Below are 12,846 nucleotides of genomic sequence, written 5' to 3' on the forward strand. Positions count from 1 at the left end.
TGTGGTTGTGGGGTGGTGGTGTTTTTTTGGGCAGGGGGGTTTGTGTGGTGGTGTTTTTGGTTTTTTGTCTTGCAGAACACTAAAAAAACAACACTTGGAAATTGCACTCCTTTTACAAGAGACCCTTAGAAAAGGGTTAATTTTTTTACATTCAAATACAAAGCAGCTTTCTAATTTTATATAATCAAGAAATGGAAAACAATTTTTATTAACATGTTTTACATTTACAATCTTTTATTAGCTAATCAACATCAACATGCAAAAATAAGCGCTAAATACAAACCTCTACAATATGGTTTTGTTTAAACTACAATGGTTTAGTTCTTTTGAAAAGTCGTAAGGATGTGTTCTGTAGTTGTTAAAATTGAACTATTAGTTTCAGTAATGAATACTATTTAGACCCTAAAATTATGTAATCATCCTGCAAGGCATCTTCAGAAACTTCGCCCAACACTTAAGAATACCAGCTCATTTTCATGTGAGTACATTCTCAAAGCAAGAAATAAGGCAGTAGCACTAATGATTTCATATTGAACCCTATGCACATAACTAATAACTTTAGAAGGACTTTAACACTATGGTAGACTGGAAAAAGAACATTTAAACAAGCATTGGATTTTGCCTGAAATGTTCTCAGTTCCTCTTGATACTTATGCAACCTCCTTAAAATATTTGGGTTTGGAAAAAGACCATACTCCTTCAAACCAGTCCCTAGTTGATCCTCCAGAGAAGCCAGTCTTGTGTCAAAGACATCAATATCTTCCCACAGAAATAAGTTACATAATTCATGTTCAGGATTACTTCACGAGAGGATCATAAAGAAGGCAAAGAGGAGCTTAAAGGAGAACATATTGGTAGTACTGAAATCTCTGATAACAAAAGGGTCTTGGACAATTGAGAAAAAGAGGGAAGAAAAATGGATTTAATTTCAAATCTGTTGTAACTTTTCCCCCAGTGCAAGTGTCCATCTTTAAAGAAAGTTATCCTTTAGAAGATGAAAGTACTTTTGAGAACAGTCCAATTTTTGACCTTGTTACAAAACCTTAACAATCAAAATTTGTTTTTGTTTTTATTCAAGTACAAACTTAAGTCATAATTCCTCTCTCTTTTTTTTTTTTTTTTTTTTCCCCCAAAGAGTGTTTATTGTTGCTCATTGATCTTTGGTCGCAAGAAACAATAATGCCACCGACAGGTCTGATCCCCAAGGTGGCAGGTTTTGCTTCTTTGCCACACATTAAGGCCCCCCCCTTTACAGGGTATGCCAATATACACTGTGTCAAAACTCCAGCGGCACTTCATCATGTGTTTTATGGACCTACATGATGTAGACTTTCTCAGCTTGTGAGAAGTTGAAGACTTCTTTGGTTCTTGGGCAAATTACTTTGTCATCTTGACGAATAGAAAGCAGAGACTGAAAAAGAGTGACATCAAAAGATAAGTCACAATAGTAACTCAAAGCATTAACTGTTTAGTAAATAAACTTTTTTTTAATTAAAAAAAGATGTTATAGTGTGAGGTCAAAATATCTTTGCCCACAAAAGTTACTTACTCTACATTATCGCTCTCCAGAGGGAAAGATTTCCAGTGCCATTTAATTTCATGTTATAAATTAATATATTCAATCAGACATTAGCTTCTTTAAAGACCAGTTTAACCACATAAATATACAAGTCCTTTAAAAAATTACTGCAAGGAATTACTTTCCTTCTGTTAATATAGAAGATACTTCTAGCTTTTTGACTGAGTTTATAAGCTCTTATTTCGATATAGAAAGTTGTTATAACCACTGCTATTTTAGACCTCAGTAAGTCAGTGATTTCAACACTTACATTGTATCCATAGACATATCCATTTGGTAGCATCATAGGAGGATTATTTTCGTTCATTACATCTCCTGAAATCTTGCAGACTAGTCGGGAGTTGGCACAGTGTGCCATAGGCAGAGGCTGAGCCAGCTTGTTCAGGGATTTGCTACACACCGGGCAGTCTGGGTTTTTTGAGCTCCCATCCTCTTTATAACACTGTCTGTTTAACAGAAAAGTTAAGGAACAACCACCACAGAATGCAACAACAATTAGTTAATGACATACAGTGGAAAAAAGATAGAAAACTCTGCAAATACAGCCTTGGTTATGGAATGCACAGGACCATTTAATTCAATTTTGATGTGTACATGTTAGATTCAAGTGCTTGCTTTGTGTCAAGGAACAATGGTGAGCAACAAGTGTCTGGCACCCTCTACAGGTCAAGTTTCTGATGCAGAACACTTTAGTAGCACCAGTCCTTCACTAATACAGCATAGCGTGTGGCAAATCCAACTACATTTCAAAAGATGCAGGATATATTTGAATATTCACATAAAAACAGACAGGGCAAGTTTGTGTGTAAGTGCTTAAAAAAAAAATCCTGACCCAGCTCACTAACTTTTGTAGATATGTTCACTAACTTAAGACACATAGAAAGATAGCCTAGTATGCAAACGCAATGTAGATTTCACCTTAAAATCTGGGTTTGGGCTGCTTGTGTGTGTTGTTTTTTTTTTTTAAACCATAATGCCATTTATTATAATCTCCCCTTAATTTAATACAGAGACCAATTCATACTCCACTTAAACAACTCATGAGCAAAAATATTCAAGTGTCACATTTCCTCTTTGAGCTCTCTGAAAAGCATCCATAGAATGAAAAAACCCACAAGGGTTTTTTACACTCAACAGTAGCATCTGCATTAAAGGATACGGTGTTTTTATAGCTGAAAGGCCTGCCTGGAGTGTTATAGTAAAAACAGAATTGTTTCCCAGCTGATGTAGTCTGTAGTTATCATATCTAAACTGTTGGATCAGCATTCTCCATCGAGCAGGGTCCAAGAGATCCTGTTAAAGAACACCACAACTGTAAGTTGTTTGCAATCTAATTACCGCTCCCAGGCTTTTGCCCCCTGGGACAAATTGTGCAAAACTCACTAGACTGAATCCATCACAAAATAAAAGTATACATGCTAATGCACAGTATGAATGTACTTGTTTAGAGAGTACCTTTTAACACTACTTTACTAGAAATACGATTTAAATCAAGTATTACTTAAAATGCCTGGCATAATGATATTCAATCTCCCTCCCTCATCTACCAAATGTTCTATCTGAGGTACATAAATCCTGGTAAGGCTATTTCTTGTATTTCGTTTTCTAGAATGCTGGCCTACTTATGAAGCAACATTAGTATTGTGGTATGTTTGCTCTATAGCCTCTGAACCATTAACATCAAAAAGTCAGAGGCCTTTTTTTTACCTCAAATCAGGCTAATTCTGCTGATACCTCTTTGTAATAGGTAAAGTTTACAGAATTTTGTAAATAGGTTTTAATTTGAAGACCTGGCACAACCCCAGGTTAGAGAAAGCTTAGGTAAGCCATGCTTTTAAGGACAAAATTCTTTAATACATATTCTAATGCTGTGTGTTACCTAAATAAACCAGGGAACAGTAGTTAAAGTAGGGATGTGTTTTTCATGGAAGCAAGAACTAAACCCACAGGTCAAGGATATATTAAATCCTAAAAATAATGCTGCAAGAGTCATGTAAGTAAAGTCCCTTTAAAAATATACTTGGTATGCTACATTTACAGGCAAAAAAATTCTTTCTTCTGCTAGCACCCCTTCTCCTTTGTATCCATAATGCGATTTTGGTCATGAGAAGTGACAATATTTATCTTAGAAATAAGTTCATATTATCAACTGTGCATGCTACACTTTGAGGCAACTAGGAGAAACAATAATATATTTTAGTATTTTGTTTAGTTTATAAAACAGGCTTTTAAAGAAAATCAAAGACTTAGTGACAGACAGACAATACACTGAGTAGCAGCATCAAATTCAAAACATGTTATACCAGAATTACTAGGCAGCGATATTACCATGACGTAGACACTAGTCTTTATGCTTTGCTCTCTACCACATCAGCCTACTGTGCCTCTCCTCAGTTCCCTGTGCATTCAAGTAGACACTGGAGAAGGATGGACCCCAGCATTACCTTTTGTCATAGCCTGTACCCTTGAATTCCCCCAGCCCAAGATGATCAGGCTGGCCTGAGAACTTTTATCCAAGAGCACCATTTCTGCCACCAGACTGCATGTCTGTTTGCTCTATCACCTGCCCTGTTTGAAGCCAGAATGTTCCCAGAGTTCCAAGATGGAGCTTTTGTTCTGACCTTAAGGCAATTCTTAAGAGGTAACAGACCGAGCCTACAACAGATCCCTAACAAAAAGATAAAGTACAACTAATGATTAAGAAAAGCTTATGATTAAGGGCCTAGGTGATGGGACACAAAAGTGACAGCTTAGTAGATGTCCACTTGGAATAATTCCAGCCACAGCTACACAAGCTTGTTCAAAGGATAGCAAAAGAAAATAGCTTGTTTTGCCACAACATTAACTATGTTTTCCTTAAAGTCCTAAAAGATAGGACAACAAGCTGGAGAAAGTTGTATTCATTGGTTACAGAGGCTCCTTCTTCCCTTGGATTAATAAAAATCAATTGATCAGAGATATTATGACCTGACAAACTTTCTCACAGATTTAAAAGTAATTTTACTTAAAGCCATTTTAAGAAGCCATTTATGCACAGAACTCCTAGTGAACATCTTAAAAGTATCTCCAAACAAGCGGGCACTCTATGATTCTGTTTATCTAGGTAATTATTAGAGGACCCAAACAATAACTTCCATAAACTAGAATGTTTTAAGTCAGATCCATAAAAAGTAGTAGGGAATTTGTTCCAATTGTATGGTTGTACATGAAACAACATTAGTTTTTCTCCTTGCTCTCCCTCATTGAAACATTCTGTCCAAACTAGCCCTTAAAATAAAATACGGGACTTTTACTTCCTCTTTCTTTCTAACTACTAAACCACTGATAAGTTCTGTCTTACACCCACTCCTCCAACACATCTATCCTTTATGCTCTTAACTCACATCAAGTGTAGAATCCAAAATACCAGGATCCTTCTCCTCTAGGATCAGCAATGAATTCTGTGGGTTGTTGGTTTGGGTTTTTTTTTTGTTTGTTTTCTTTAACCATTGATTTCATCATCAATTGTTTAAAAAACATGTTTATACTGGCATTGCCACATATTGGCTTGGCATTTCACAGGATTTTTGTCTTGCTTTGCCAGCTCAACTCTTGTCTACCTTCTGCCCCCAGTGACAAGTTAAAAAGAAAAAAGTGAAGAGAATTAGCACATGATCACAGAACTCAAAGTCTGTAGGAACAGTAACTACCTATGAATTTTGCTTCATTCAAATTTAGATGTAGATATTACCAGTAACATCTACATTAATTTGTATAATCCAAACGAACACTTACTTTTAAGCAAAAACACTGCTTTCAGATCATTCAAATCATCTTTTCTTTCTTCATCCCAACCACCACAAGAACAGTAATTTGAGAAGTAGAATTCAGAAACTCTGCTAGTGTATTAAGGCCACAGCCTAGTACATTGAAAATAATAAAAAACCCACCCCCTCTCATTTTTTCTTTGTACTTCTCCATCTTCTGTCTCTTGCTGTATATTTCCGTATCATGCTTCCAGTCCCACAGACCTTTAGTGTTGGGTTTGTGGTAAGCCTAGCTCAGTGGGAATCTGTCCATTACTATTAAGATCCAGCTGCAACAATACAAATACTGCCTGGATTAATCTACACGCAAGGGCTGGTTATTAAAAGTAAGGACTATTATAAAGGTGGATTTTCGAACGTAGAATTAGAATAACATTCGATCTTCACATTATCAATCCATTTTCCTGTAAGAAAAAAGAACTGCAACATGTATTTCATTATTCTGCTGTACCACTGAATTTCAAACATACCTTATAGGGGGAGATATGAGTGTCTGAAGGAAAGGCCAACATTCCCATCACTTGTCGAACCTCATCCAGCTGGCTTCCCTCAGCCTGACTGAAATGCTTTCTTGCATGTCTGAAATACAGAGTTTATATCTTTATTATATAGCCAGGTTTCTAAATCAAGTAAATTTACATAGTTATGTAAGATTTCAGAGAAAAACCTCTGGATTCTGCTCTTAATACATGAGCTCCAAAAGGTGGTGTATTTAAAGGGCTTGAAAAAACACATCCTGCAAATGCAAGAATGACTCTAAGAATTAGCAATTTTACACTGTAATTTCTTAGAAACCAGAACTTCTTACTGTAGCATGAAGTCTTACCTCACCTCCATCTAGAATGACAGATCCATGATTATTAGAAGAAACGTCTCTGCTTGTGCAAGCTCAATGTATCACACTTACTCCTTTGGCATACACTCGCAAGTGAGATAAATGCAGTCTGATAATCAGCTATTCCAAACTATTAAACATCAAGAGTGTTCAAGTATCTACCTTGTTTATACTGACATTTGAGAGAATGTTTACTTTTGAATAAATGATTTTTTTTTTTTTTTGGTATAGGCTAGAGGGCAGTATCACTTTCTGCATAGACTACAAGAAATTGCAGGGTAATGTAGGAAACACCTTGTTAAGAGCAAATTTTTTTGCCAGGGAAATAAAAAATTAAGTAGAATTTCAGTACAAGTTTTTGTACTTTAATGCGTACTGATTATAAGAGATACACATAAGGCTGAAAACTTGGATATTTGAAAGAAGTGACAGCATTACCAGAAACGTATTTAAAGCAAAAATGCAAACTTTAACATTTTGCAGGAAATTAATACTAAGAAACCAGAGAATTATTATTAGATTCTAAGGATATTCAACTACGTTAAAACCCTGTATGAAAGCCTCCCCTATCTAGTCTTCCCAAGATCATCAGTTCTCAAGCTGGAGTTTAAGTATGCAGGAAAACCCTCCAGCTTTTAAATTGGATGATTAGTTCAGCATTTCTGCTAAAAGCTCCTATTTTCAGCGGTGCACGGATGTTGCATAGTAGACTCAGTATGGAATCAGCACTATATTGAATTTCTGGCATTGCGTAAGTGTAGAAAAGTCTTCCCTATTGTCGTGGTTTAGCCCCAGCCAGCAACTAAGCACCACACAGCCGCTCGCTCACTCCCCCTACCCCGATGGGATGGGGGAGAGAATCGGAGGAGTAAGAGTGAGAAACACTCCTGGGTTGAGATAAGAACAGTTTAATAATTGAAATAAAGTAAAATAGTAATGATAATAATAACAACCAGGTTCTCTACCCGGGCAGCAATATCTTGCCACAATGCGGCAGCCCAGATTGGTTTGCCTCTGCGCTGCCAGTTGCTCTGCTTCCATTGCTGCAGCCACCCCCACAGGGCATTTGCCACCATCCATGAGTCAGTATAGAGATAAAGGACTGGCCACTTTTCTCTTTCAGCAATATCTAAAGCCAGCTGAATGGCTTTCACCTCTGCAAACTGACTCTACTCCCCTTCTCCTTCAGCAGTTTCTGCAACTTGTCATATAGGACTCCATACAGCAGCTTTCCACCTCCGATGCTTTCCCACAAGACGACAGGACCCATCAGTGAACAGGGCATATTGCTTTTCATTTTCTGGCAATTTATTATACAGTGGGGCCTCTTCAGTACGTGTCACCTCCTCCTCTGGTGATATTCTAAGGTTTTTTCCTTCTGGCCAGTCCATGATCACTTCCAAGATTCCTGGGCGACTGGGGTTTCCTATTCGAGCCCGTTGTGTGATCAGTGCAACCCACTTACTCCATGTAGCATCAGTTGCATGATGTGTAGAGGGGACCCTCCCTTTGAACATCCAGCCCAACACCGGCAGTCGGGGTGCCAGCAGGAGCTGTGCTTCAGTACCAACCACTTCTGAAGCAGCTCGAACCCCTTCATATGCTGCCAGTATCTCTTTCTCAGTTGGAGTATAGCGGGCTTCGGATCCTCTGTATCCCCGACTCCAAAACCCTAGGGGTCGACCTCGAGTCTCCCCTGGTGCTTTCTGCCAGAGGCTCCAGGTAGGGCCATTCTCCCCGGCTGCAGTGTAGAGCACATTTTTAATATCCTGCCCTGCCCGGACTGGCCCAAGGGCTACTGCATGAACTATCTCACGTTTAATTTGTTCAAAGGCTTGTTGTTGCCCAGGGCCCCATTTGAATTCGTTCTTCTTCCGGGTCACTTGATAGAGAGGGCTTACGATCTGGCTGTAATTTGGAATATGCATTCTCCAAAAACCCACAACACCTAAGAAAGCTTGTGTTTCCTTTTTGCTAGTTGGTGGGGACATAGCTGTTATTTTGTTGATCACATCCATTGGGATCTGACGACGTCCATCTTGCCATTTTATTCCTAAAAACTGGATCTCCTGTGCAGGTCCCTTGACCTTACTCTGTTTATGGCAAAACCAGCCTTCAGAAGGATTTGGACTATTTTCTTTCCCTTCTCAAAAACTTCTTCTGCTGTGTTGCCCCACACAATGATGTCATCAATGTACTGCAGATGTTCTGGAGCTTCACCCTGTTCCAGTGCTGTCTGGATCAGTCCATGGCAAATGGTGGGGCTGTGCTTCCACCCCTGGGGCAGTCGGTTCCAGGTGTACTGAACACACCTCCAGGTAAAAGCAAACTGGGGCCTGCACTCTGCTGCCAAAGGGATGGAGAAAAATGCATTAGCAATATCAATTGTGGCATACCACTTAGCTGCCTTTGACTCCAGTTCATATTGAAGTTCTAGCATGTCTGGCACGGCAGCACTCAGCGGCGGTGTAACTTCGTTCAGGCCACGATAGTCCACTGTTAGTCTCCACTCCCCATTAGACTTTTGCACTGGCCATATGGGACTGTTAAAGGGTGAGCGAGTCTTGCTGATCACTCCCTGGCTCTCCAGTCGACGAATCAGGTTATGGATGGGAATCAGGGAGTCTCGGTTGGTGCGATATTGCCGTCTGTGCACAGTTGTGGTAGCAATCAGCACCTGTTGTTCCTCAACCTTCAGCAACCCTACAATCGAAGGGTCCTCTGAGAGACCGGGCAAGGTGGACAACTGTTTAATTTCCTCTGTCTCCAAAGCAGCTATACCAAAAGCCCACCGGTACCCTTTTGGGTCCTTGAAATACCCTCTCCTGAGGTAGTCTATGCCAAGGATGCACGGAGCGTCTGGGCCAGTCACAATGGGGTGCTTTTGCCACTCATTCCCAGTTAGGCTCACTTCAGCTTCCAGTACAGTTAGCTGTTGGGATCCCCCTGCCACTCCAGAAATACAAATGGGTTCTGCCCCTCTATAGTTTGATGGCATTAGCATGCACTGTGCACCAGTGTCCACTAGAGCCTTATACTCCTGTGGGTCTGACGTTCTAGGCCATCGAATCCACACAGTCCAGTAAACCCGGTTGTCCCTTTCCTCCACCTGGCTGGAGGCAGGGCCCCTCTAACACTGGTCACAGTATTCACTGTTCACTTCCTGTAAATGTGAATCAAAAGTCCCCTGATCAAGGTCAGAAGTAAAATTAGCCCTCTTACTCTGTCTGGGGAACTGCTCACTGGAAACTGGAGCTGCAATTTTCCTGGGAGAACCGCCTTTTCTAATAGTTTTTCCTTGCAACTCACGCACCCGTGCCTCTAAGGTTGAGGTGGGTTTTCCATCCCACTTTCTCATGTCCTCTCCATAATCACGCAGGTAAAACCACAGGGTGCCCCGTGGTGTGTATCCTCTATATCCTCTTCTCTTGAGCATAGGGACGTTGACTCCTAATGGCTGAGACACTGGTCCGTGCAGGTGGGGAGTAGGACAGATCCTCTCTGAGTTGTTGGAACTCTTGGCATATTTTTTCAGACAGTTTTTCCACAGCTGAGACACAGGCCTGTAGGGAGGAAGAGAGCTTTTCTTCGTATTCCCGGAGTTGTCTAGCCACTTCATCCACTGTTGGTGCCTCGTCGTCTTTCCAGGCTAGTATTGCCAACGAGTTGGCAATAACTCTATCCCAGCCGAAACCAGGACACCTATGCTGTATTTTCTCCACAGTTTGTATTATGGGGAAGATACCAAGTCACCTCTGAAGTACTTTGATAAATGCTTGCTCTTTTAACTTTTAAAGACTCTTGGTAAAATTTATTTAAAGTTACAAATTACTTTCAGGCGCATATAGTATTTTCCAATTGCCCATTTCATGGGTTGAATTAAAAATCTAGGTAAGTATTCTTCCCCCCGCCCCCAATTCTGTGTTCCACTAACTACACTTAGGTCATCGATACCATGATGAGAACAGTCTTGACAGCAGTGTTGCAGTACTCCTACTTCCTCTCCCACCCAAACCAGGAAGCAATGGAAGTTATGCAGGACAGACTGTTTCCACCCAACTTCCTATTTTGGGTGAGCAATTCAGGAATGTAAATATTGTTCCCCAGGTGATATTACTGTTATGAGAGCAGAAGTACAAAACCCACGGCCTGAGAGGAGAGACTAGGCAGCCTGGACGTACTGGAAGAAAGCTAACAAAGAAAGCTAAAATAAGCGCTAGTGCAGAGCTGCAGATGAAAGTGATAGCTGTTTAAAAGAAAGCTTAGGCAAAGCAAAAAATTCAGACCTACCTACCAGTTAAGCTAAATTACTGTGTATGCATACATGAGGGAGAAGAGGAAAAAACCCAAAACATCTTAAAAGAACCAACCACTGTGCACTTGTGTTCTGTGATGTTAAAACAGAAATGGTACTTCAATTTTGCACCAGCCCTGTTACTCTTGCGGTCCTACTCCCCGCCAGGCCTTGACAATTTGCTCTTACAGACAGCATTTCAACAATATGTCCCCCCTTACTTACAGGAAGACCCTGAGCTGCAACAGGCAAATACTGGCCACACTTACTGTATGTGTTCTAGAGCAGCTAGAATTAACACTTTGTTTTGTGTATGTACGACATATAACCACTATGCGTGTGCTAGCCATTCAAAGGAGAAGTGCTCAGCAATCCAACGCTTCCATCATTTGCAAAGTACTGAACGCGCTGGGATGTGGTGGCCATTTCGGGTTCAGCCAGAAGGAACTAGGTTTTCTAAAGTGATCTTCTGTTAGTCTTCATCTCTTGACTTTCCCTTCTGCCTATGCCCCTTAAGAAAACAAGGAAGTTTTCCCACAAAGCCTGCCATGCTAACGTCTGAATTTCATCCTCTGAGTGCAAACACAGGGAAATTAAAATGAAGCAAGATATCCTTTAAAAGAAAAGAAAGTTTGCTAATTCATAGCACTCTGAAGTCTTTTTTTTTTTTTTTTAGATTGGGAAGCAAGAAACAGTGCTATGTGAGTACTCGTGAATATACAACATTTAAGTAACACCTTATTTGCCCTTGTGCCATTATTCACCCCTTCCCTTTTCATTCAGCTATTTCCATCTCTTTGTGCAAATGTTATGCTCTTGGAGGTATATATGAACCTTACAATGCCTATTTACAATGTTTTTACCACCATTAGCACACACTTGTCAGTATAGCTAGAGCAGGGGCTAATTTTTTTTTTTAAATCATGACCAGTGGACCATCACTGAAACCACTAACTAAGTTCTTGTGACAGATCAAACTAACAGGTAGAAAAAGTTTGGTTTTCAAACCCCAGAATGATTCTGTAAACTCTGTGGGGACAAAGTCCATCATCTTTTGTTTGAAAGAGCTGTTCCTCTAGCCCAAGCAGGTACAGCAGACATATTGTACTTGACAAATCCAAGAATGAAAGGATATTTATAAAGACTTGAAGATTTACAGTTTACTGTCTACTAAGGGTACATTAAGTTGTTAAAGTATATAAGCTATACAGTGTGTATGTGTATATCTACATATGCCTGAGTACAAGAATGAACATATTTATCAGGAAGTAGCAATAACTGAACACAAACATAAGGTGCTATCAAGAAAGGACTTGTTCTTTCTGCTCAGTCTTTCTGACCAACGCCTGAATGCCTTTATCTCAGAGACCACTATGACTACTAGCAACATTTATACTCAGAATGCTCAAAAGTTTTATTATTATTTTTATACACCTGTTCAACCCACCCCAAACCCCACCCCACAATAAAAATAAAGGAACAAACTGTGTTCATTCACCCTTGAGAAGTTAACTAAAATGAATAGACTGTGGCCACTTTCTCCTAACTGTGCGTCATCGGCTATTTTTATTTACTCCTTTTGTCCTTTGTATCCCAAGAACAAGAAGTGCACAGAGTGTTTTGTTAAGCTTTTAGCCAAGAACTGTGTATCTCTAGCATCTCCTAAGACCAAAGTAGCAGAGTACTGTCAGATTTCCCAGAATGAAATTAGTGAGAGCCCCAAAAGTGTGAAATTGGTGTCATCAGTCATTCATTGTTACTGTAATAGGTGTGGGCTTTACCAAAAAGCTAAAGAGACTGTGGAAGTTAAAGGCTAATGATACTAGGCAAAAAAAAAACCAACCCCTTTGTGATGTACTTACGCTGAAGAGATTTACTCTTTGTATTCAAGAAATAGTTTTTGTACATTCTTGAAACTTGCATTTCCGAGACTACTCTGATAGAAGGTCCATTTGTACTCATATTCTAAAAAGCTACAGAAATTCAAACACTTATTAAATAAGATGTATATTTTTAAAGCTCACATGAATTTTAACCTAAAAGCAGTATGTCACTTCAGAGGTTCTCAGCAGGCAGTAAGCAAAGCTTTCAAACTTATTTAAAACACCAGCTGCGTTTCAACAAAATGTCAGTGCTCTGAGTTCCACTCATACAGGAAACTACTTGGTAAACAGCCTCTTTCTCTGCTTTCTAATGGATGCCTGACCTATTTATTGCACTACGGACACAATACTGAAAGAATCCTGCTGCAGGCACTTAACAGAAGCAAGCTAATAAAAACACAAGTTGCAATGATTCGCTAGAAGCAATGAGATTTACGCTATACCTTCCC

At 39.7% G+C, this 12,846-nt stretch overlaps 1 protein-coding gene across 6 annotated transcripts in view; it reads right to left on the reverse strand.

The window, feature by feature from the left end:
* Positions 1 to 213: 213 nt before the first annotated feature.
* The window catches only part of MAEA (macrophage erythroblast attacher, E3 ubiquitin ligase), a 56,257-nt gene continuing 43,624 nt past the window's right edge, over positions 214 to 12,846 (reverse strand). For 5 of the 6 annotated variants that reach the window (XM_075708840.1, XM_075708843.1, XM_075708842.1 and 2 more), the window contains 4 exons: positions 5,856 to 5,964; positions 2,739 to 2,872; positions 1,830 to 2,025; positions 214 to 1,411 (listed from right to left, as the gene is read on the reverse strand). In XM_075708840.1, coding sequence (XP_075564955.1) covers positions 1,316 to 1,411; positions 1,830 to 2,025; positions 2,739 to 2,872; positions 5,856 to 5,964 — 535 coding nt within the window. In that variant the 3' untranslated portion in view covers positions 214 to 1,315. Of the gene's footprint in view, positions 1,412 to 1,829; positions 2,026 to 2,738; positions 2,873 to 5,855; positions 5,965 to 12,846 lie in introns of those variants that run through there. The other variant, XM_075708841.1, reaches the window with a different exon arrangement.

Source organism: Pelecanus crispus, chromosome 4, assembly GCF_030463565.1.
Source record: "Pelecanus crispus isolate bPelCri1 chromosome 4, bPelCri1.pri, whole genome shotgun sequence".
Lineage (NCBI taxonomy): Eukaryota > Metazoa > Chordata > Aves > Pelecaniformes > Pelecanidae > Pelecanus > Pelecanus crispus.